At 38.2% G+C, this 25975-nt stretch overlaps 1 protein-coding gene across 2 annotated transcripts in view; it reads left to right on the top strand.

Moving 5' to 3' along the window:
- RAB27B (RAB27B, member RAS oncogene family) overlaps window positions 1–25975 on the top strand; it is a 161876-nt gene that overhangs the window by 121284 nt on the left and 14617 nt on the right. For both annotated transcript variants that reach the window (XM_046671548.1, XM_046671547.1), the window contains 2 exons: window positions 23438–23609; window positions 25241–25326. In XM_046671548.1, the coding sequence (XP_046527504.1) occupies window positions 23457–23609; window positions 25241–25326 (239 nt within the window). In that variant the 5' untranslated portion in view covers window positions 23438–23456. The remainder of the gene's footprint in view (window positions 1–23437; window positions 23610–25240; window positions 25327–25975) is intronic.

Here is a 25975-nt window from a genome sequence, read left to right as displayed (position 1 = left end):
TGATGCCTAGTGGTCTATGGCAAGTGTGGACTTGCGAAAAAAAAAAAAAAAAAGACATCCATGAAACCACAATTCGAGTGATTCCAGTAGTTTGGAATTCAGTTTTGGCCCAGAATCCAAAGGATAGTGCTGTGACAGCAACAAAGAAATTCTAAGTATAGTTTTCTCTAAAGACCATGAAAGAAGAAAAAAAATGAAAACCAGATCAACTTGTTACCACACAAAATTGGGATTTTCTTGCCTGCCACACATTAAAAAAGCCAATTATTACAGCATCAGCTTTTGGAAAAAGAAGTCAGCTTTATTGCTAGATCGATCTGCAAGGAGATGGGGGCATATGCTCTCAGATCGGTCTCCCTGACTCAGGGCTTGGGGCAAAATTTATGGGATGAAGGGCAGGGCGGTCTACAGTGTGGAGATAGATGATTGGTGGTAAGGAGAGGTGAGGTCATTGATGATCTGCGCAAGCGGAGTCAAGCTTCATGCCTCTTCATAGGACACATGTTCACAAAATGGCGATATTACTGAGATCTGAGGGTAGAGTTTTTAGCTCCTTGACATCAAAAAGGTCATTTATCGAGGATTTGTGCAGGCCCAGTTGATGGGTTGGTGGTCTCAGCTGGCCTGAATTAGGCAAAGAGTGTCAGTTCCTGAAAAACCACTCTTAATTACTCTGTTGATGTGATGGGGTCAGGTGAACTGGTCCCGGAGGGCCCGCGGTTAGGTTGCAAACTTCTTAATGTTTTATGAATTCTCTTAGTGTTTTGTTAATTCTATGAATTGTTTGCAGCTTCTTGTTCTTTTTCAGAAGTGTCACAGCCATGTGTGCTTTACCGTACAGTGGCTTCTCTTTGTGTGTATTACTGTTAGTACACCTTCTTTTGGTTGAAGGACTGCCTTTATAAGCTGACAATGACAGATAGCTCTTGTTGGGAGATTACAAAGTTCCCCTTCATCCAGCTCAGGGCTTTCATTATCTCACTTCTAACATTTTCACCTCACTTCTTCCTCTCTCTTCAGACCACTTGCATTTGAATGTTTTGGTAGCTTTTTGCCTGTGGCTTCTTTTACATCTGGAGTCTAGTAATGAGATTGTGTCTTCAGAAATTCTAGCTGAACAATTTGGTATTTCTCCTTTACTCCTCACTATTTTCTTGCATCTTATTTCAACACATAGCTTTAGACTTAGTATATTAGCAAATGCAGATTATTATAGATTCAATTAAATGCCACCAGTAAAGGGCAGAGTGGTTTTCCCAAGTTAATTATTTACAATAGCCTGTAGAATCTGAAGAGCTCAAAAAATGTGGGCTGAGACCAGTTACTCTATTTAGAATGTGTTATGACATCTTCAGGGCCAGCTAGGAACAAAATAGTGAGGGAGGGGAGAGAGGGGCTTGACTTTGGACCCCCTCCCTTTTTTTAGTGTCCCTATATCTGCCCATTGACTTTATTCTAAGTTTCTTTTCTACTTTCCCATTCAGGAATTTTATTAATACAAATATGCCCTGTTATAATCTTTACCTCTTTTTCATTGCCCATTCAAGAAAATATGTTGTGTCTCTTTTTACCAGGTAATCTGCTAATCAAAAACTTGTCTTGGAAGAAATAGTTTAGGTGACTGTGGGAGGTGATGAGTTTAATGAGTTAACCTAATCAACACTAATGAGTGAACTAGTTAACATATTACCTCCTTGGTGACTTCTTATCCTAATGCAGTTAACATTGCTTCTTTCCACTAGGCCCGTTAGGAATGTCTATTCATGAGGATTTCATGGGGATTTCTGGCACTGTGGCTGGGCAGATGCTGGGGTCCCGGAAAGTCTTTCAGAACACCTCAAAAAAGCTGTCTACAGGGGCTGGCCCTGTGGCATAGTAGTTAAGTGGGGTGCACTCTGCTTTGGCAGCCCAGGTTCCCACATTAGGATCCTGGACTTAGACCTACATTTGTCAAGCCATGCTGTGGCAACAACCCACATGCAAAATAGAGGAAGATTGGCACAGATGTTAGCTTAGAGTGAATCTTCTTCACCAAAAAAAAAAAGAGAAAAAAAAAAGCTGTCTACAGAGGCCATTTAAAGAACTACTATGGAAAAAGTAATAGAAAACACAAACACAGGAGATTTTCTAGTAGCTTGCCTTTGTTATACATGGAGGAAGATTAACCATAACCTTTATTTCAAAAATATGTGGAGGTTGAAAACTAAAGTAGATGAATTAAGTAAAAAATTTCCTAATCCTCCATAATATCTCTATAATATTGGTTGTGAGAATTCAACATAGCAGTTTTTCCACAGGCAGACCTGCCTCCGGAGTCTAATCTCTTACTGAGCAATTAATTTATCTTTTCTCTAAGAATCAAGTCCAAAGTGAGAACAGTGGCTCAGTAGCAATCTTCATCCTCCAGTTTACATATAATGTTAGTTTTCTGCATTCTGTGGTGATAATGTTTTCTTGAATTTTCCTTAAACACTAGCCATTTTTATACATTTAAAATATGATTCTTGCTTTTACAGGTTATTTTTATTATGTATCCTCAAAAGTTGATGTCCAAGATAATGGGCCGTTATCTTGCTCCATTAAAAGCCATACATATGGGATGGCAGAAATGAGGGTTTGAGCCAATGATTCTCTTGCATGACATTTGAGATATTGTGACTTATAAGAAACATACATATTTAGTCATTCAGATGACCAAAATTCATTTCTCATGTATGTTTGGTCTTCATCCACAGTTCCTGGCTCATCTCCCAAAAGTCTTGGAATTTCCTAAGTGATAAGAGCAGTGGGAGCATCTATTGGTATCATATTTGGTCTCTTGTCCTTAGTTCCTAAAAACTCTTCAAAGCCATAAAAGTGAAACAGGTGTTTTGTTTTTGATAACAAGCCCCCTTCCAGCACAACTGAGTTTATGTTAATGAGGTGACTTTTGGAAAGCACCTACGGATGGGGCTGGTTGTTAGGAGAACCAACCATGAACAGAGGGTTGGAACTTTCAGCCCCACCCCCTGATTTCCAGGGAGGGGCGAGGAGCTGGAGGTTGAATCAATCACTCATGGCCAATAAGTTAATCAATCACACCTGGTTGGGGAACCAGACAACTTCCACCTGCCACCATGCCAGCCAAGCTCCATGAGGACAGAAGCTCCTTTGTTTGGGACCTCACCTTACATATCTCTTCATCTAGCAATTGATTCATATCCTTTAATATCCTTTGTAATAAATTGGTAATCTAGTGAGTAAACAGGTTTCCTGAGTGCTGTGAGCCCTTCTAGCAAATTAATCAAACCCAAGGATAGGGTCATAGGAACCTCTGATTTATAGCCAGGTGGTCAGAAGTACAGGTACCAACCTGGACTTGCGATTAGAGTCTGAAGTGGAGGGCGGTCTTGTGGACTGAGCCCTCTACCTGTGGAATATGATGCTATCTCCAGGTAAGTAGTATCAGAATTGAGTTGAATTCTCAGACACCCTGCTGGTGTCCAAGAATTGCTTGTTGGTGTGGGGAAGACTTCCAACACACATGTTGAGATTGGGTCCAGGAACCCAAAAGAGATTCCCTCTTCAGTAATCTTACCCCGGAGCACTGAAATAAGACCCTTTCCAGCACCTCATCAAAATCCCCCATCACCTGTTTTTACTCAACATGGTTTTGAAAACCAAGAAAGCAGAAGTAGGTATTAAGTCCTTTACTGTCTTAAAAACAGCTAGTAATAAAGTTGGAAACTGTACACTCACTCATCAGTGTCCTTTAATTCTATAGTTTCATACTTGTGAGTTTTAGTTTTTTGTCTTTTGCTTTTTTCAACCTCTAAGCTAACTTTGATGGTAAAGATATTTTTCTTATATAGATTATTCAGGGTTTTTCAGTGTACAACCTGAAGTTCCCCAAGACCAGTAGGCTTTATTATAGAACCACACTAAATTAGATCTAACAGAGCATATATTTAAGTGTGTCCAGAAAATATTTGTGGAGCATCTATTTGGAGCTAGGCCCCAAAGTGAACGAAGCATGCACAGATTCTGCCCTCCCAGAGCTTGCATTCTAGAGGTGAAAGCAAGTGATAATAAATAAGAAGACAGACATCAGCTGGGGAGAGGAGCTATACAAAAAATTAAAATAGGGTGAAGCCGCAGAAAGTGAATGGGAGCCTTCTTTAGATTTGGGGGCCCTACAAGATCTCCCTGATGATGAAACATTTAAACGGAGAACTGAATGATAGTAAGGCGACAGCTTGTGAAAATAGGGGAGGAGGAAAGGTGATCGGCAGAGGGAACAGCCAGTGCAGAGGCCAAAAGACAGGACGAAAGGTGGTTCTTCAAAGAATCGAGAACAGTCAGTCAGGTTATGTGGACTTTGTGGGGCAGAAGATAAAAAGAAAACTTTGGGTTTTCTTTGCAGTTTGATGGAATGCCACTGGAAAATATTAAGCAGAATCGAGATGTGGTCTGACCTGCATTTTTAAAAGACAGTTCTGCTTGTTCTGTGGAGACTGGTTGGGAGAAGGCAAAACTGGAGGCAGGAATCCTAGTTAGGAGGCTCAGCAGTGACCATAGGGTTTGTTCAGATTAGGACCCGTCTGAGAGGGAAAGTGGATGCTGTGAAGAGCATAGGAGGCGCAAACTGGGCAGGGGGTGGGCATTCCAGAGCACGTGGTTGCTGCAGCTATTACAGTTGTCTTGGGAGGGTAGCCGAACACCTTATGCTATTTCACTGAATCCCCACAATAGACTCTGGCCAGTGCATAGTAGGGGCCCAGTAAAGGTTTGTTGGGCGAGTGAATGAGTAAAGGAGTGGATGTGGGGGATTTCTCTCTGGCGGAGATTAGTGTTCTTGCTTTAGAAAAGTTACTCTGCTGTACCTATATTGTAAAGTCTAATTTTAATTATAAAATTCACACTCTTTCTTCAATATCTTACCTAAAACTTCATTATTGTTGTTTTTTAGATGTTTCTAAACCATCTCACATGTATTTCCATATTCTTCTTTCGTTTCCTCCTCTCTCCTGAGTTTAGTGTTCTACATACAGAGGTTCTGTAAATGTGTTTACTGTACTATTTTCATCAAAGGCAGGATTTGGAGAGGCCGTTGACGGTAAAGAGTCCCCAGGCAACTTTTTGATCTTTCCTTTAAAGCACCCTGTGCCAAACGTAATGCCCTGCCTCCTAAGGCCTCCACCCAGGCAATCCATCAGGGCTCATTTAACAAGGCTGAGGGTATGCGGTGCCCTACGGTTCCTCTGACTCCTTTTATGAAGAGCTCCTGCCGCTGTCCTCTTCCGCCCATCGGGGAAATTAGTACCCCCTTACTCCCAGGTCAAGCGATCTAGGAATCGTTTCCCAAGTACTTCCTCCCCCCCATCACTGCCCTCAGACTTTACAGGTAGAGCAGCCTTTGCGTGTTGCATAACTTGCACCAAATTCTCGACAAAAAAGATGATCCCAGTCTCCTACTTTGAATTATGGGCATAGAAAAAATCCAAATTCATGTATTTTATAAAACTTATATGGTAAATTGTTTATATTTCTGGCTTACTCCAAAAACATTCAGAACAGACCTATCTTCTGACAAGAACAGTTTCGATAGAAGATTGGCTTTTATGGAGTGTATGCACAGGCCTAATGATCTTTCCATGCTTGATGTGCCTCCACGCGTGTGTGGATGTGTGTGTATGCATGAGCGTGTGCATGTGTGAGTGTGCATGAGTGTGTGTATGAGTTCATGCATGCATATGTGCTATTCTGACACTGCTGATCCTTTGCAATTAATACCTGATATAACCCAGTCAATGCCGTTATGCTGGAGAAAAAAATGTTCCAACTGGCGTTCTTATACTCATTCCTCATATTTTATCCAACTTATTTTTATTGCTTAAGAAAATATAAACCTATCTACCATGAAATATAGTATGTCCTTTGGTGACATTTGTAATGATTCAACAGGACACCTTACCTACAGTTGGATTTATAAAACTGGTTTCTGCTTTAGAGCCCAGGGAAAGTCAGCTCTTTCAGATGATGTTGGAAGATTTAAAGGTGTGTAATATCATAGTCCCACCCTTTGCTTAATTAGAAGACAATGGACTTAATATTAGCCTCTGTTTGCCATTGCGTAACATGAACTGGAAGACTGACTGCTTCGTAACATTATCAGAGAAGAGCAGAACCAAATTTATTCTGAAATGCAACCCCCTAATAATCACATACAATGGCAAATTCACCTTAATGTATGCAAAAGAAATACATAGACAGAATGAATGTGAAACTTCTTTCTTATTCTATGTAACTAGAATTTATATTTCTGAAATTTAACATGCAAGCATTTAGCTTTCATAATTTGGCCTCTTTTTGTGATAATAATACCTACCAAAATGTGCTCAGATTCCAGCAGGAAAACCTTTTGCTTAGCTATAAGGAACCCCTCGCTTGCAGTTAAGGTCGCTGGAACCTTAGGAAATAAGACAGTGAAAGAAAGATATCTGGATTTTCCTTTTAAAAAGTTGATGGAAATGATAAAGGAGGAGTATTCTTTGATGTTGGGGAAATGGATGGATTCCGAGGAATTTCTTAGAGACACAGACCTTCTGTAAACGGGGAAGCGTCAGATGCAGCAAATGTAGTCTTTGTGTCAGCTTACTGTGAATTTTTTCTCCCAAAATGTTAACATTTACTTTCAGTATTTTGACTTATTGTAGTAAATTATGATATTTGTCTTTTTGTTCAAAAATACCAGAAAGTAAAATGTGAATCTTTAGTGGAAAATGGAATCATGTTTTTCCTTGGGCAAGAGTGGACTTCAGGCGGGCAATGTTGCCGAGATGAGATATAATATAACCTCTTCTCTGTTCTTGCAGCATGGCACAAGCTTTCCCTCAATTTAGGTCAACTCTGGAAAATACGGGCAAAGCTCATTTCATAAGGCCTGTCTTACAACAAATCTTAGTTTATAAAAACTCCAACTCTTGGCATTTATTTCTTTGCTGAAGTCATGATTCTTTCTCAGTGAGCATAGTCGCTGTGGATATGAACAGTTAAGACAGTATGTTTCCACATGGAAGTCCCTGTCTCAGTTTGGGGCAAAGTTGGACAAAAGCATAATGCAAAGTTCTGAGTAGCACCCTTTTTTTTTTTTATTAAGGTTATGAAAGTTAACATCCTTGTGAAATTACAGCTGTACATCATTATTAGTCATGTTGTGGGTACACCACTTCACCCCTAGTGCCCTCTCCCCACCCCCCTTTCCCCTGGCAACCACCGATCAGTTCTCTTTGTCCATATGTTAACTACCACCTATGAGTGGAGTCATACAGAGTTCGTCTTTCTCTGTCTGGCTTATTTCACTCAACGTAATGTTGAGTAGCACCCTTTTGATAAGTGTAATTTCAGTAAGCACTCACACTTTTGAATATTTCATGACTTTTCTCAACCCTAAATTATTACTAACCAAAAAATGTTCACCAACTCTAAAGTTAAAGAATATTGTAGGACAGAGAGCTGTATTGCCGTGTCAGGACTCTCTCCATTGTCAGAAACTTAGGCTCAGAGCAGGCACTAAGAAGCTGCTTTCTGCTCTCTTCTGGTTAGACTTTAAAATACACCAAACAGCAGGGAAAGGTGGGCATAATTATAAATGTCTTCCTGCTAATGATAACTTTTCTTTTCTCACCAATAACAGTTGGGGGCGAAAGTTGTCAAAGACAAAATTATAAATATTTTATACTGGAAAATGCTAGGTGACTTTAAGACATGGTCAGTTGATTAGGTCACTGCCAAGAAGTAAACAATAGACCCATTAAAGCTGTAATTAGTCATTGTTGACATCTTGTATTTTTAATCAGAGCTCCAGCAGGGGATAAAGTGGCTGAAATAATCTAGTGCTTTGTTAAGTAGAAGTAAAACTAGCTTTTATAAATTTAACCATGCCTTTTCCTTGGGATTTCTATACCTCCTTTGTTCTACACCTCATTTGTCACCACCAAATGAGAAATTTGGTGACTTCATTTTAGGCTATAAAATAACCTATGTTAGTTGATTATTTTGTTTTGGTACATTGTGTCATTGTATTTTTTTTCTGGTTCCCTATTTCTTGGCAAGTCAAGTGTGGAGGGGAATTCGTGGTGACTGAATGCATTGAATCAGGTATTTTACAGACTTCCAACTGTGGAGAAAGACCTGAAGATAAGAAGTTAAATAACTTGCCCATGGCCACGTGGTTGGTAAATGGCTAAAACTGAACTTATAAACCCAGGACTGTGGACTCCAACATCTTACCATTACACCACAGTCAGCACTTGATCTTGCAGATCCAAGCTCATCAGCCAAGGCCCCCTCAGAATGCTTCTGCTTCCATCTAAGCCAAGTTTCCTGCAGTCAGTGACACTGGGCGCCCATTCTGCCTCCAGACCAGTGAGTGCTCCCCTCATCCAGTCCCTCTCTCTCCCCTTTCTCCATCAAGCTCCAGCTCTCCTCTCACCTCCTCTATGAAGCCCTCCTGATTATTTCTGCTCCCACCTACACCTCCATTTATGAGTTTTTCTCTCTCCTCTGAACACCTGTTAGACTTAGAGCCTTAAATTTTTTGGTGTAGACTTCATTTCAAATAACTTGTGAGATGAAGGGACTTAACATTTGTCTATTTTCTCCCCAACCACATAAGGGTTAAGAACCACGTATAATAGCCTTCTTTATTTTCTATTCAGCCTCAAACCTTATGTATTGTAGAAATAAAATTCCAATTTAGAAATTTCAATTAACATAAGCACCTACATAATGTCGAAAGAGCCCTTGTGAGACAAATAAGCACTTTCTTTGGACTAACTCCATTCTTTGTAGATATAATCTCTCTTCTCCAGCATTTGTTAAGCTCATAAAATGCTTCTGGTTAAATATCAGCAAAACAATGACCAACCAACATTCTTTTCCTAAAGAGGTCTTGGATTTTTTTATCTTTCTTATTCTATGAATTACCTAGAATTATGTTTAAGTGAGAAAATTGTAATCACGTGGCACTCATCTTATTTTCATGGATATTTGCCTGTGAACTCATAGATGCTGTCTAATTTGGCTTCCTCAGAGGGAGGCAGACTTTGTGGGGAGATATTTTGGTTAGAAACCCTTTCTCAGATAGTGAAGCAGAGCAGTCAGAGTTTGGCATGACTTCCTCAAAGCAGCAGCCAACTGGAAAATGAACCCAGTTTGCAAGATTATGAGGCCAATGTCTGAAAACTTAGTAAAACATCTTATTAAATGAACATCTATAACTTAACACCGGATCTTTTTCCATGGGGAGACGTTGTTTAGGAGTAGAAGATTCAATTTACAGATATACACTTAACGTCCTTTCATGTATCAAATACCTCTACGGAGAAAAGAGATGGATTGACCGACATCGTAGAGGATGGCATGCTCTTCTCATGATGAGGGATAGGAACAGTCGAGATACTGGTGCTGGTGCTGCTTGGCCTTTTGAGGCAGTGCCTATGGTGGGAAAAGAACCATTTTCCCAACTAACCACTGTCTTAGGAAAAGATATGTCTTCATCAATGTGGTCCACTCTTCTCTCCTATTACCTTTAGTGTGAGATTGAGGTTACCTCCTGCTGTTCAAACTAGGAATCATCCATCGGCAGTGGGGAGTCTCTGGGCTAAGAGGTGGGGCAGTGGTTCTCAAACTTGGCTGCACATTGAAATCATCTAGAGAGCAATGAAAAAAATATTAACACTTTTATCTCATCATCAGGATTCAGATTTACTTGGTTTGGCATATGGCCTGGGCATCAGGTAATTTTAAAAGCAGCCAAGTTTGAGAACCGCTAAGTTGGAAAACCCATTTTCTGGTCTTGCTGATTGATTTTAGGGAGGTGTTGGCCTCTTTGCGTATACTTACTAATCTCCTTTATTGCATCACAAGAATTTCCAGCCTGAAAGAGATATAAGATGTCAAAGATGCTTTCAATATAAAGCTTTGCATAATTTCAAGGAATTTAACTTTTACTCTTCTTGCTCCCAGCTGAAGTCTTGGCTAAAAGGACCTAGGAAAGTGTAAAAAAAAAAAGGTATAACTCCTTTATAAATAGTAAGTCATGCAGCCCACTTATGAAGACAAGTGGAATAGCTTTTCAGGTCAAATACTAAATCTTTCAAAAAATTCTTGTAGCTTAATTTGTTGAATCCAAACATTTGTGCAACATGTTCAGTGCATGTAGTATATGTGTTTAGAGTGAGTAAAATAATGTTTTGGGGCTACTAATTTTCAGGGAAACAAAATTTAGAATATGTGAAGGAACAAAATTCTATGTAGCTGATAAAGCGTTTTAAGGGCATTGTAATAATGGGTCTCAGCAAAAGAAGGAATCCACTGCTGTATGCCAAGCTTTGCTGATCACAATCAGCAAGAGGAAATTGCTCTAAACTGTAACAGGATGGAACTAGATAAACTGACTCCTTTCTTGATCAATGGGTTTGTCTATACTAGAATGAGTTGCTGAAGGGGGTTACAGAGTCTCGACCTTCAGGAATAGTTTCCTATAGATGTTTGTCAAGGTGAAGAATGATGATGGGAAAAAATGGCTCCCAAACCTGGCTGCTCTTCTCTTGTCGTTTAGTGGGATGTTTCAACTCCAGGTTCTGGGATCTGCCTGGAGGGATTCTGGCTCAGCCTTTCTGGAGAGGCTCTAGAGTTTGTCTTTGTAAACCTCCCAGGGAATATTGACCATCAGTCAGGGTGGGGACCCACTGGATTGTATGTGCACTCAAGTTCCATTCCAGAGTTGTTTCACAGGGTCCTGATAACTAAGCGGCCCTGCTGTTTCTCGGTGATTTTCCATTACTCGGTCCTGATTGGTGAGCACATTTGCTCAGTAGGTGGGCTATCAGGACCCTATCAAATATTGAATAGTCTTTAAATAAGACATTATTTTATTTGTGAGAATTAGGCTCATAGAGTATACTCTACAGGCCCTTTCCGTTAGGTTTCAGGAGAGTATCATTATTTGAATACACATGACACTTATGAATAAGTGGCTTCATTATAAACAGGTATTAATTAACACCTACCTAGTGCAGCTAGGTCAAATAAATTATTTTTAAAATAAAATATAATATTCTTAGCTTGTTGGGTTTTTAAAATAATAACTTTATTATTTTTTTCTCCCCAAAGCCTCAGTACATAGTTGTATATCTAGTTGTAAGTCATTCTAGTTCTTCCATGTGGGACGCCGCCTCAGCATGGCCTGACGAGCAGTGTGTAGGTCCACACCCAGGATCTGAACTGACAAACCCCAGGCTACTGAAGTGGAGCATGCGAACTTAACCACTTGGCCATGGGGCGGACCTCCAGCTTTACTGAGATATAATTCATATACCGTAAAATCCATCCTGTTAAAGTATACAATTCAGTGGTTTTTAGTATATTCACAAAGATGCGCCACCATTACTATATATATCCAGACATTTTCATCATGCCTCCAAGAAAACCTCATATCCACTGGTAGTCACTCCCCATTCCTCCTCTCTACATCCTCTGGCAAACAGTATATTACGTTCTGTCTCTATGGGTTTGCCTCCTCTGAACATTTCATGTAAATGGAATCATAAAATATGTAGCCTTTGCTTCTGGCTTCTTTCACTTAGCATAATGTTTTCAGGGTTCATCTGTGTTGTACCACATGTCAGTCCTTCATTCCTTTATTTGGCTGAGTAATATTCCATTGTATGGGTATGCCACATTTTGTTTATATATTCATCCACTAATAGATGCTTGGGTTGTTTACAGTTTGAGGCTGTTATGAGCATTTTTATATAAGTTTTTGCAGGGATATATGTTTTCATTTCTTTCGGATGTAGACCTAGGAGTATAATTGTTGTGTCTTAGGGTCACTCTATGTTTACCTTTTTAGGAAGTAGCAAACTGTTTTCCAAAGTGGCTGCACCCTTTGCGTTCCCAGCAGCAATATAGGAGAGCTGCATTTCTCCACAGCTCCCCCAGCACTTGTTATTGTTCGTATTTTTATTACAATCATCCCAGTGGGTATGAAGTGGTATTTCATTGTGGTTTTGATTTGTACTTTTCTAATGACTAATGCTGTCTTAGCATCTTTTCATGTGCTTATTGGCCATTTATATATCATCTTTGGAGAAATATATCTATTTAAATCCTTCATCCCTTTTTTCATTGGGTTATTTGTCTTTTTATTATTGAGTTGTAAGAATTCCTTCTATAGTCTACATTCAAGTCCTTTGTCAGATACGCGATTTGCAAATATTCTCACCCAGTTTGGGGGTTGTATTTTGCCTTGTTTCATTATGTCTTTTGAAGCATTAAAGTTTTTAATTGTAATGAAATCCATTTATCTATGTTTTCTTTTGTCACTAATTCCTTTGGTATTATATCTAAGAAACTATTTCCCAATCTAAGGTTATAGGTATTTACTCCTACGTTTTCTTCTAAGAGTTTCATAGTTTTAGCTCTTACATTTAGGCCTGTGATCCATTTTCTGTTAATTTTGGTATATGGTGTAAGGCAGGAGTTCAAATTCATTCTTTTGAAAGTGGCTATCCAGTTGCCACTGCACCATTTGTTGAAAAGCCTATTCTTTCCTCATTAAATTGTCTTGGCAACCTTGGCACAATTGACCATAAATGTAAGAGTTTATTTCTGGACTCAATTCTATTCCATTGATTTATATGGCTACCCTTAAGCCAATGCCACACTATATTGATTGCTGTAATTTTGTAATAAGTTTTGAAATTGGGAAATATGAATTCTCCAACTTTGTTCTTAGGTCAAGATTATTTTGACTATTCCATTTCCCTGGCATTTACATGGGAATTTTAGCATCGGCTTATAATTTCTGCCAACAGGCAGCTAGATTTTGGTAGTGATTGAGTTGAATCTGTAGTGATGTTGGGTTGTTTTAAAGATTAAATGTATTCGTCCTTAGTAATTTGTGCTTAGAATGATGCCTAATATACAATAAGGCAATGTAACTGTTGTTAGATAGCATTCTATTATCATCTGAGTTGTCACAAATACCTTTTCTAATAGTTTGATACTTTTGTTATTTTTGCTACAGTTGTCTGGTGTGCAGCATTTTTGTCTTCATAGTCACAAATTGCTTTCTCTGGTAAAAATAATTATATGTATATGAAAATTCTGTTAATTGGTACATTCTATTAGAATCGCCTGAGCATGATTCTTACCAGTCATAAAATCCTACACGGTAACATTGTAGAGAGGCATGAAGTTTCTAATTTTGAATGTCATGAAGCCTTTAACTTGAGTAATACCTAAAAATGCTCTTATTCCAAGCCATAAAAGTGGCTTAATACACTGTAAATTGGGCTAGAAGCCAACTTTTTCTTTAAATCATCAATGTGAGCTCTAGGCTAATGTGTACATTTAAAGTGAAAGTTCTTCTTTGGTTCACTTGCTTATTGCAGAGACATGTCAGCATCCACTGGGCTTCTTTTGGAGATTTTGGAGGGAAATGCCAAAGCCAGGCCTTGAAGTTGAGTAAGTTAATGTTAAATGCTTGAAAGTATTTTGCAGCAGGAGCCCGCCCAGTCGGGTAGTGGTTCAGTGCACGTGCTCCGTTTTGGCAGCCCAGGGCTCACCGGTTCGGATCCTGGGCACAGACCTACGCACCACTCATCAAGCCATGCTGTGGTGGCATCCCACGTACAAAAAATGGAGGAAGATTGGCATAAATGTTCGCTCAGGGACCATCTTCCTCAAGCAAAAAGAAGAAGATTGGCAACAGATTTTTAACTCAGGGCCAATCTTCCTCACCAAAAAGAAAAACAAAACAAAAACTATTTTGCAGTGGGTCTAGAAATACTGCAAAGGAACAGACAACAAACGCTTCAGGTACAGGCCAGTTCAGTGAAAGACCCTCTCAGGTGTTATCAAGATATCGAAACAATCTTTATTGTGGTAATTGTGTGGCTTTCTTTCAAAACTGGAATTTGTGAGTTTGAGGTAACTTATACAGGAGGTCTGATATAAAATAGGTATCCTTTCCATGGTGCTATCTTAGCTATAACAATGTCTATTATTTAATTTTGTAAATCCAGAAAAATAAAGGCATATATGTGAAGTGAAATTCTCAACACTCTAGAGTTTTGTATCACTGAGTGTTTTTAATCAAAAAAGCAGAATCCTGGGACCTGCCAGATAGCATAGCAGTTAAGTTCACGTGCTCTGCTTCGGTGGCCTGGGTCTGCCATGTGGGATCCTGGGCATGGAGCTATGTGCTGCTTATCAAGCCATGCTGTGGCTAGCAACCCACATATAAACTGGAGGAAGATGGGCATGGATGTTGCCTCTGGGCCAATTTTCCTCAGCAAAAAGAGGAGGATTGGCAGCGGATGTTAACTCAGGGCTAATCTGCCTCAGGAAAAATAAAACTTAAAAAAAAAGCTTAATCCCCATAAGGGAGACAGAACATGAGATTTATTAATCAGGTTGGACTTTATGTCAGCAAGATGAGCTGACAGATCAGTGACAACATATGTGAGATTCAAGGCCTATGCCCACAGTGTGACCCTGGACATATTATGGGACTGTGCATGTTTAAGTTTCCAAGAAGGCTATGAAGTTCTTTTTAAAGAAGTTTTCAGTTTATCAACATTTAGAAATATTCCTAAATTACCCTTAACCTATAAGCACAAGCCTTTAGAGAAGTTTCTCTGAATGTGAAACAGCAACGTTGTAAAGTACTATTTTGTTCCTGCTGACCATTTACTCATCTGAAGCCAAAAGCCTGAATCACTTTAACTAACCCTGATATTTGGGGCATGTCTGCTAAACAATATTTTTAAGCACATATCAGTTAGGGGTTTGCTTTCTATCCAGGGATGCCTGTGAGCTTCAGGGATAATGCTAGGCCATAGCTCTCATGTCCTTCTCGGCAAGATGCCATTGGAACCCCTGTCAATATTGTGCTTCAACTGGGGATGAAATAGCTTTGTGCTCGGCTGGCTCCTGCTGAGCTGTAATGACTCAATTGTAGGGAAACACATGAAAAGCATTGATCTGCATGGTTCCATATTAGGAAACAGAGTGATTGAAAAGCTCTTTCAATTCAGGTAAAAATGTCTTAGATCAGGGAATAGCCCTACCCTGGCCCTGATTTTGAGGATTATTGGCAAGCTGCACGGTTCTCAGTGAGAATACTCCTTGAGCAAATTTGGGTTTTAGCAACTTCAAATCCAGAATTCCATGGTCTGCTAGAACTTGATCCCACAGCTCTATGTTCTCTATGGGTATCTAGAAACTGGAGTAAAACTGGAGAAGTGTAAGAACTCATGAACAAGGAAATTGTAGATATAACTGAATTTAGAAGATAAAGAGTAGAGGTAGAGAGGCTATTCTGAGGGGAAAACTAATGGTAGTAGGAAATAGGATTACTGGACTATAGGCTGTCGTATGAAAATTGAAATAAACCCTTGAGCTAATAAGACCAGTACTTTCATTGGTTTTCCAAAGCCTTCCACAAATAAGTACAAATATGCAAAATTAGAAGTGTCAAATAGAAAAATACGTATCAAAACAGAGGGAATTCTAAAAATCATCTGAGAGTAGTTTGTAAAACTCCATAAAGTACATTTGAACTCCGAGATGAAATGGTCAATGTTCTACAGAATTACAACTTTGCAAAATTGATCCTAGTGGAGACAGGACTAAATGGATCAATTACCAAAGAAGAAATAGAGAAGGTAATTTAAAAAACACCCCACAGAAAATCTCCAGGACAAGATGGCTTCACATAGAAATGCTTTCAAATATTTAAAGATCAGATAATCTCAATGATACTTAAGCTACTCCAGAGCACAGGAAAAAGAGGAAAACTTTCATATTCTTTCAGTGAAGTGGATGTAATGTAAAGCTCAAAACCGGAGTGCTTCAAAAGCAAGATAAATCTTGCTTATTAATACTGATGAAAAAATTAAATAAAATGCAAGAAACAGAACCCAACAGCACATTAAAAGATAATACATCATGAGTGAGTAAAATTTATTTCAGAAATGTTGCTAAAGATGTTGCTATATTAGGAGATCTATTAATAAAATCATGCTAAGGAGAGAAGTCAGAAGATCATCTCAACGGAAGAAGAAAGGCTAATTGACAAATTTGGTATCCTCATGTTAAAAGCAGCTAGCATCTTGCTTAATGGGAAAGTACTAGAGAATTTCCAACTAAAATCAGGAACAAGGATGCACACTGTCTCTACTACTTTTTAGCTTTATAATAGAGGTGAAAAAGTGAAAGTAGACACGAGAAAATAAACAGAAGCATAAGAATTTGAAAGGAAGAACTAAAACCATACCTATTAATGAAGGATATGATTGTACATCTGGAAAATTCAAAATAACGAATTGAAAAACCACTATAATAACAAGAAAATTTAACTAAGTGTTGGGTAATAAAATCAATACACAAAAATCTTTGTATAAACAACAAAACAATAGCAAACAGATGACAGATGAGTCTCAAGTTACAAAAGCAAACAAAGAAAATAAAATACTTAGGTGTAAACTTTACAGAAATATCTAAAACCTGTATGAGGAAAACCATAAGGCAATCCTGAAAGTCATGATAAATGACTTGACCACGTGGAAGACACATTTTTGGATAGGAAAATTCAATATCATAAAAATGTTAAGAAGAACAATGAGGAGGGATAACCCTTTCAGATATTAAATATTATATGCATAATCATATTTAAATTGGTGTTGTATGAAGAGACAATCAGACCAGTGGAACAGAAGAGAAAAATCTGGAAATAGACCCAGTTAGGGTCTATTTCCCCTTCACCAAAACAACATCAACAACAAAAGTCTTTGGATGGCATAAATACCACAAGCAAGGTAAAGAGATAAATGGGAAGTATTTGCAACGTAACAGAGTTTTAATATCCCTAATATACAAAGAGATTCTAAAAATAGAACAGATAAACCATTTTTTAAAATGGACAAGCAATATGAGCCTTCCATTCACTGAGAAATACAAATAACCCTTAAACATATGAAAAGATGCTTGACTTAGATCATTGTAAGAGAAATACAGGTTAAAACAGTATTAATATATGATTTTTGACCTATCAAATTCTCAAGAAGCCAAATGTTTGACAACCTCTTCTATGGTATGCACAATGTCAACAGTGCTAAGCTGAGCAATCTTTAGAGATATGCATTAAATTATTCATGAAAAAAATGTTATGATGCCTGGTATCTGCTACAAAATAATCTGGTAGAGGGAGAGTTTTGGGTACATGAAACAAGATTGACCATCTATTGGTAATTTAGAAACTGAGCGATCAGTATATGGGGGTTCACTTCTGTTCCCTCAAATTATGCATATTTTTGAAATTTCTTCTAATAAAAAGGAAAGAAAAAAAGGAAAAACTTCATATCATTTCTACAGATACCACAGAATTAAGCCAAAGAAAAAAAGTGTTACTTTCAAAAAAAAAAGCATCTAGAGAAATAAGATTATTTATTGGCTTAGAAGTAAGTTTAGGGGGCCAGCCCAGTGGGGCAGCGGTTAAGTTCACATGTTCCGCTTCTCCGGGTTCTCAGGTTCGGATCCCGGGTGCGGACATAGCACCACTTGGCATGCCATGCTGTGGTAGGCGTCCCACGTATAAAGTAGAGGAAGATGGGCACGGATGTTAGCTCAGGGCCAGGCTTCCTCAGCAAAAAGAGGAGGACTGGCAGTAGTTAGCTCAGGGCTAATCTTCCTCAAAAAAAGAAAAAAAAAGTAAGTTTAGTATGTGAAAATAATGATATATGGATGGAGAGAAATCAATTTAAAGCTGGCTTGTGTTAGAATTTCTACCCTTTATTTTCAGGGTGAGTAAGCTGAACTTCAGAGCTCAATCAATTCTTGGTTTCTCTCTGTTACGTTAGATCCTTTGATCACAGAGTGAAACAAAATGGACACTTTTATTTTTTAAAATAGATTTGATTGCTCCAGTAGCCAGGTAGACTACTGTCAGCTTAAATGAAAGTTGTTTGATTAACTTGATGTTGATTTATATTTACAATTTGGTTTGAATCTTCCGTATAGGCTCATGTCCAATAATTCTAAATAGACTTTAAGAAGAATTATCTTTGGGCTGGCCCTGTGGCCGAGTAGTTAAGTTTGCACTCTCTGCTTCGGCGGCCCAGAGTTTCACTGGTTCAGATCCTGGGAACAGATATGGCGCTGCTCATCAGGCCATGTTGAGGCAGCATCCAACATGCCACAACTAGGGACCTACAACTAAACTATACAACTATGTACTGGGGGAATTTGGGGAGAAAAAGCAGAAGAAAAAAAACAAGAAGATTGGCAATAGTTGCTAGCTCAGGTGCCAATCTCTAAAGAAAAATAAAGAATTCTCTTCAATAAACCTTCCTAACAGAGCAAAATGCTGTAGAAAACACTAAAGAAAATTTATTCGTAAAAAATTGACTCCTCCTTTCCTCCCTCCAGAAAATGCCTTCTGTTTTACTCATGCAAGGCCACAGGTCCCTAGAGTCCTTCCACTGTCCTTAGTTCAACTCTAACTTTCAGAACATGAATGGTGGGGGAAGTAGTATTTCAAGGTCAGTTAACGAGAACCACCTTCAGGCTGTCACTCAATTAAGTGCTTCCTATGAAAGTCCCAGATCTCAAAATGTACCTACTGGAGCCCAACACAAACCCATCCAATAAAGATAAATGAAGAAATGTTAAGTGTCTGTCCATTTTATGCTTGACGGCTTTATTCTATTGAAACCGTCTACACTGAATGCAAAGTAATCTCACTGATACTTTACTTGTCTACTATTTTAAACTTTCCGAAGTGCCTTAAGAACGTTAGGTTTAACAATGTTTGTTAATTAATTTATTGTTTATTAATTTAATAAGTTTAGGTCACAAAGTCATGACATTCTTAAGATTGTTAGTTGGAGAACTAGCAAAGAACACCGAAGTTTGCATGGGCAAGTCCATCTGTACAGTAGTCATCCACATGTATCTGTGGCATTTGTTAAGTTCTCCAGTAGAGAAAGCAGAGAATCTGCTCAGAGCCACGGAAAATATCATGCAAAATAAGAGGGGAACGATGAGTGTGTGTTAGACGAGCAAATGGATGCTTTCACAGAAAACCCAGTTCTCTGAGCCCTGACCTATTCAACTGACAAGTTTATATGCTCTCCGACAGCACAGATCTCACTTTCAAAAATTATAGTCCCTCTGTACTTTCTCTTTTCCCAGGTTATTTCAAACTGCTCCTCTGAAGGTATAAATATTCTATTTTGAGAAGGTTTTTATATTCTTGTGCAACTTAAAATAGATAAATGAGCTCAGGAAGCCAGACCTGGAAAGTACCGTGGTGAACATTTAATCATTTAGTCTAAATGTTCACAGATGAAGAAGGAAGGGGAATTCTAGTCCTGAACTCGGAGGGACACCACTTCCACCAATTCCTGAAAGATTAATTTCATTAATCGTGACGTTTGCATGGCTCTGAGAAACTTAAATATACTTATACACGGAACACATATGTATTGATCTCCTACTATATGCCACCAACTGTACGGGGCTCTGTGGATCCAGCAATGGACAAAGGACATTAAATTCCTGAGCTAATGGAATTTACATTGAACAAGAATGAAGCAGAACAGAGCAAAAACAGACAGAAACTATGGGCAACCTCATTTGAGATATTCTAACTATGAAAATTATGTGACTGTCAACGCCCAGAGAAATGAGTATTTCCTCCATAGAATGAAAACATTTCTACTTTCTACCTATCTTACCCACTTTTCATTTCAAATTATAAGGAACAGTAATTTTGGATTTTCCTCTGTTGGGAACTGTCACCCCGCAAGTCACATAACTTCTCTGCACATGACTTCTCATCGATAAACTGAAGGTTAGACCACATGATTACTTAATTTCCTTCTACCTTTAAGATTTCTTCATTAAACAGAGCCTCATGGGGATTTTAGATTCTTTTCCTTACTCTTCCCAGCCCCTTACCTTCCCATGAAGGGCTCTGAGGATGACACTTCAGTTTCTGTATCTAAAAGACCTCCTGGCTCTTGTGGTATAGCTTGTGACACAGTGATAATGGCGGAGTGTCAGACCCATTTCCTGAAACACAGCAATCTAATGGCTTTTTCTTCCCTTTTAGATCCATAGAACCAAGAACTGACAAGACCATCAATCATTGTGCAGGAATAAACAATACTGCTAAACTTGTCCTCTTTTTGATCCTTCCCAGATCATTTTTTTAGCCCAGTTCTTGGAAAAGGAAATCTTGCCAAGGCATTTATTTTCCTTTGTGGTGTTGTATTTGCTGTGCCGAGGATAGAATATTGAGGTCATGTGATTTTAGGACTCAGAAAAATCACATGGCAATAAAAGAGGAACCAGACTAAATGCAAAAGAATTTTCTTCATGAGTAGTGATATAAAAGTGAGAAATAAAATTCATTTTCAAAAGAAACTTAGAGACGAACTCTCTCATGCCTAGGTTAATATGTCAATTTCTTTAAATAGTCTACTGGAGATACTAAATAAAAGTTTTTCCATAATGCCAAGCTTTGCATTCATTTCGGGTGGACTTTCTGTTAAATGCCACAAAGGGTCCACAACTCTTCATACAGAAAACAGTGAGTGTGGGCCACAGTGGAATTGATCCATGTCAGCCTGGATTGTTCACTCTAGATTAGAGTCTGACTAGGAGGCAACCCCATATTGCCCCAGGCGGGTTTATGTACCAACAACAAAGAACAACTTGGCTGCAGATCAGGAATATGCGGCAGATGACGTAGTTGGCAAGCAGTGAGTCTTATTCCACTAGTGGAAAGTGATCTCCCTTGCAATAATCCTGTATCTCCTCTCCTCTTACCTAATTCCTCTCTATGCTATAAGGTTAAGTGCAAGTTCATCTTCCTCTACAAAATCTTCTCAGACACTGCAGTCCATGAAGGTTGCTGTTTTGTTTGAACTAAAAGCATGACTATTTCACTCATTTATCAATTAATCATGTTCCATCTTGCAAGATTATATTTTCTTGCATCCTTTATTAACTTTTAAGTGTATGCATGCCTTGTCAGAAACTAAATTATGAATTATATTTTTTGAGTTTTCATCTTTGGGCCTGATACCATATGTTGAAGATATTTAACTAGATTTGCTCAAGACTAGCCTTTCTTGACACTGTCACAAAAGGTATTGCAAAAAACACAGTTAACTTTAAGCAAAATTTTAAAGTACGCTGTTGTATCTGTTGACTCTATTATTTTCATTTTTGCAGGGATCCACAGTATCCTCCAACTTTATCTTATATTTAGGCAGTGGCTTCAGTTTCTTCCCTCTGATCATCAAGGCTTATGCCCAGGGAAAAACTTGGCTTTAGTCACATATCTTAGAATGAATATTAATTTCTTTCTTTTTCCAAGAGAATTAGCAGTTTCATCCAATTCTACCAGTGAAATGATAGACTTTATCACCCTTCAGAAGAGTTTCACATGAGCAAGTGTTAGGGAGGGTGGGGAGAGAAGAAGGTAGAGTGATAAGTAGAGTGATGGTAGTGGTGATTGACCTTAAATGAGGGCAAGTCAGACTGCGTCGGCAGCAATCTCTTCTAGTAGCCCATTTGGCTCAAAGAGTAGGAGCAGCAACGTCTTCAACTACACAGTAGGATCTTTAGAACCATCCAAACTCAGAACCAGTCACAGCGAGACAGTCAATCAATGCAGACATTTTCCAAGAAGAATTTCACTTCAGTAGCTGAGATGTCTGTATCCTTTTATTATGGAAGGCTGGTTGTTGATGGCTGCTGAGCATCTCTTCCTGAGCAATGATTATACTTTGGATAGATATTTAAAAAGAAAAAGAGAACATTCAGGGCCAGCAAACATCCACCCTGGGAGTCCTCAGTGAAAAAAGTATATTATAGAGGAGGAAAGCTTTAGCACAAAAGTACGTATTGGCAGCTCTCAAAACACCTTACCTCCAAATACATTCATTAATTAAAGAAACATATGCCCATGATAAATTTGGTAGGACTTAGCAGCAGAATTTTAGAAAATTCTAATGTAAAAAGATTGCAAGTCTTCTGAATGTAATGATTCTGATTTGCGAAGTACCTGATTAGCATCTTCATGATTATTTATTCAAAGACTTGAAATCTTCTAGTTTTGACCACTAACTAAAGTGACAATGTAAAAAATAAAGTTTTGTTTAAATTGATGAACATGTGCATGATTTTCCTACATGTAGAAAATGATTAGAATTACCTAGCAATTTTTAGATATGTCCATGGAATAGCCTGTTGTTGAAATTTAATTTTCATCACTTCAGAATTCCCAAAGAGTACAATGATTTCTGGATCTGTAGAAGTGAGGGAATTAGTCCTCCTTCTCACATAGCAAGGAGAGAAATTTCCCCATTCTAGGAAAATCTTCATAGGCCTTCATGTATATAAGGATATGACAAACATGTCTATAAGCCATGAATCAGAAAGTTGTACTAAATAGCAAATCATTTTGCTAAACTCAGGAGTGGAAATTTCACCTAGTAGGTGATGGTGTCATTGAAATGCATGTGGTGGTAGTCTTGGTGTCATTACCGTTGTAGGTGCATCCTCACCCATAGTCAGTGTAACAACAGAAAAAATAAGGCGGAGGCAGGAGAGGTTAGGGCACTGGAAGAAATGGCCAGTGACACGGTTCCTTCAGTCAGGAGAAATATTAGCAGAATTATGCCTCTTAATACTGCTTCCCCTTTCTCAAGGCCTGGAAAATACTCAGCAGACTTGCCAAATAGAGCAGATTTGCCGTTGGAGAACAGAGGCTTTGTATTTCAAAACAGAAGATTTTTAAACAGTGATTTTGAAATGATTTCAAATCAATATTTTTAAAGGTTGTCATACCAGTTGTTAAATTTTAAAATTAAAAAGGAATATTTTGTATGCACATAGTACAAAGCTCATCTTGCATGATTAGATGCAAAATATTTCCCCAGGCTTTTCTTCTCGACTACCTATATAGAATTTCAGTCTCTCTCTAGCGTACCTGTGTCATCTTGAACAGGTTTTTCTATTCCTGGTGACTCTTCTCTTCCTAGCACCATACTCCTGATCCCAAAGGGCCCTAGCTTTAAAACAGAAAGTTATGACTTTTTACTTTAAGTTCTATATTGCTGTAGCAATGGCTATGGTGGGTACCATATAGCTTTTTGTTCTGTATTAACTGACATGATGTAAAAGATTTGTACAGAGTGAAATACTAAATGTGCCCTGACTCCTGAAGCTGCTCCAAACATGTTAATTCAGACTTTGGCAGAATAGAGGCATTTAAATTTTTCACCTTTATTTTTTGCCTTTGTGTTGTGTTTTGAAGGAAGACGAAGGAAAACCAATTTTAATCACAACATACTATTGTTCCTCTCTTACACAGGCCCACCAAGACCATCACTATGACCGATGGGGACTATGATTATCTGATCAAACTCCTGGCCCTTGGAGATTCGGGGGTGGGGAAAACGACATTTCTTTATCGATACACAGATAATAAATTCAATCCCAAGTTCATCACAACAGTAGGAATAGACTTTCGGGAAAAACGTGTGGTGAGTTTTTAACCATACTATTAAACTTGTTCTTGATTTCCCCTATATAAGATAAGAATAAGAAACTATGTTTATTGGGTTTCAAGATGTCTGTCTTTTATCATATGAAATTCATAACCTGTCATGTAAATTTACTTTAGAATATTATTTCTTTCTTACTCAACTATAAATAACGTTTTGCTTAGAAAAATATTGAGTGGCACCATCACTTGTCTCCAAAAGTAGACAGGGCAACGAAAATAAATAATTTACGGGTTTATATAGTGTGTTTACTGTGAATTCTTAAGGAATCTTTCAAAACTTGAATTATTCAGGATCCAAAATCATTAACTCTTGATCTGAGTTAAGTTCCCCAAGAAGAACAAGTGTTCATTTCCCTACTCTCAAGAAAGAGGTTAAAAGGATGATTGGCAACTAGCTGGAATATAAGCTTTGTAAGTTCTTGCTGCATTTTTATTTATGTGTAGTCTCAGCCATCAATCACTCGCTTGTTATGAACAGAATGTGAGACCAATCCATGCTATTTTCCAAGATAAGGGAGTTTAAGTGAGAATCACAACCACTTCCTTCTCCTATGCTAGACGCTAATGACAGGAATGAGGATATTGTGACATGTGAGACGTGTAGCATAGACACATGAGCTTAGCCAGATTTACTGCCACCCAAGGTATTCTTGATTGCCAACATGGCTGTGGCTTCCAGTTGATGTCACGAATCTATTCATTCCTCAACAATTGGGGGGAAAAAACAAAAGAAATGGTGGTTGAGAAGTTAAATCATGGTTTCTTATAATGTCCTGTACCTTATCTGAAAGTCAGTACATTCTAGTCTATGTAGTCTTGGCAAACTTGGTTCCAATCCCTGTAGGGTTTTCCTGTGCCTTCTCCCATCCCAAATGCCCCTACTGATGGAGGTATAAGTCCTTGCAAAGTTTTCCCTTTAAAACATTTTCACTAAACCATACTTAGTGGAGCTGATTAAATATTGAAATTGCTAGGCTTTGCTTAAATAAGAAGTCAAAAAGATCATAATTTTAAAAATGTAAACTTTTCTTTAAAAAGCCCTTGAAGAAATGGCTAGTAAAGGAAGACTTGAAATAACCTGTGTAAACTCATTGGGAAATTCTGTGGATGTTTCACGGCTAAGTCATTTTGAATGTCCAATTCACAGTATAAGAGGTTCAGGTATTTGTAGACCATTTTACTGTTTTAAAAATGCTCTCACATCAGTTATTTCATTTCAGTTTGCAGTAACTCTGTAAAGTAGGAAGAGATTATGGGTCTCAATTTCCGGATAAGAAAATAAGGTTCAAAGAGGTTGAATGAAAAGTTGTTGTTCAGACCTAGAACTTGGGTCCTAAATCTAATGTTTGCTGCCTCCATGAGGAAATGACAGAAGGTGTCTAATTTAAGTTTGCAGTATGCCTAAATCGTGTTGAAAATCATACTTGTACTTGACATTTAAAAGTGAGAGTATATGTGATACTTCTGGAAAAAAACAGAGCAAATATTTATTCTGCACTATGAACTTTGATTATAGTAATTGCGAAAAAACATGCTGAGTGAACCCAGAGAATTTGAATGTGGACGAAATCCAAAGCAGTATCAACTGATGAGAATTGTATCTTTCAGATTTATAATACACAGGGACCAAATGGATCATCAGGGAAAGCCTTTAAGGTGCATCTTCAGCTTTGGGACACTGCAGGACAAGAGCGGTAATAGTAAATTACTTTGTTTCTAGCCACAAATAGCTTAGAAAAGCTTATTTTAAAGTGAATGCTGTATGTGAACTTGTAAATCAGGTGATATGCAGCTCTTCTCCTGGTTTCAAAATAGACATTTGTATCAAGAAATAAAAATAAATTATTTATAGTTAATTAACCATAACTAGCATTGTGTGTTTGGTGCAGATTTCAAAAATCTCTAGGAAAATTCTTGTTATGTGTTGCCTTTGTACTTTCCAATAGGGAAAAAACTTCTCCAGAATTTAACTGACTTAAAGTGGGAAATTAACATCATTACAAGTGCTACTTGAAGAGGCAGTTGAAAGAGAGGGTGTTAAGATCTTTTTCATCTCTTTCCATTCTTCCACACAGCCTGTCTCCTGCCATTTGACTGGCTTTGTCGTCTAGGATTTTGGTCACGCCATTGCTCTCCAGCAGGAAGGTTTTACTCCCTTTCTACCTTCTCTGATCCTCTTCTTTCACCAGGCCTGGCTCATATTTCATCTCCTCTGTGGGGCCTTTCTGAACATTCCAACGGAAACAGACTCCCTTTCTTCTGAACTCCTACAACACCTATCCTAATATCCCTCAGGTTACTCAATTATATGCCACCTTGTAATAAGGCAAATCTCTTATTTTT

Source organism: Equus quagga, chromosome 9 (genome assembly GCF_021613505.1).
Source record: "Equus quagga isolate Etosha38 chromosome 9, UCLA_HA_Equagga_1.0, whole genome shotgun sequence".
In the NCBI taxonomy this organism is placed as follows: Eukaryota; Metazoa; Chordata; class Mammalia; order Perissodactyla; family Equidae; genus Equus; species Equus quagga.
Note: the sequence above shows the minus strand (reverse complement) of the source record. Positions and strands in the feature narration are given on the sequence as shown.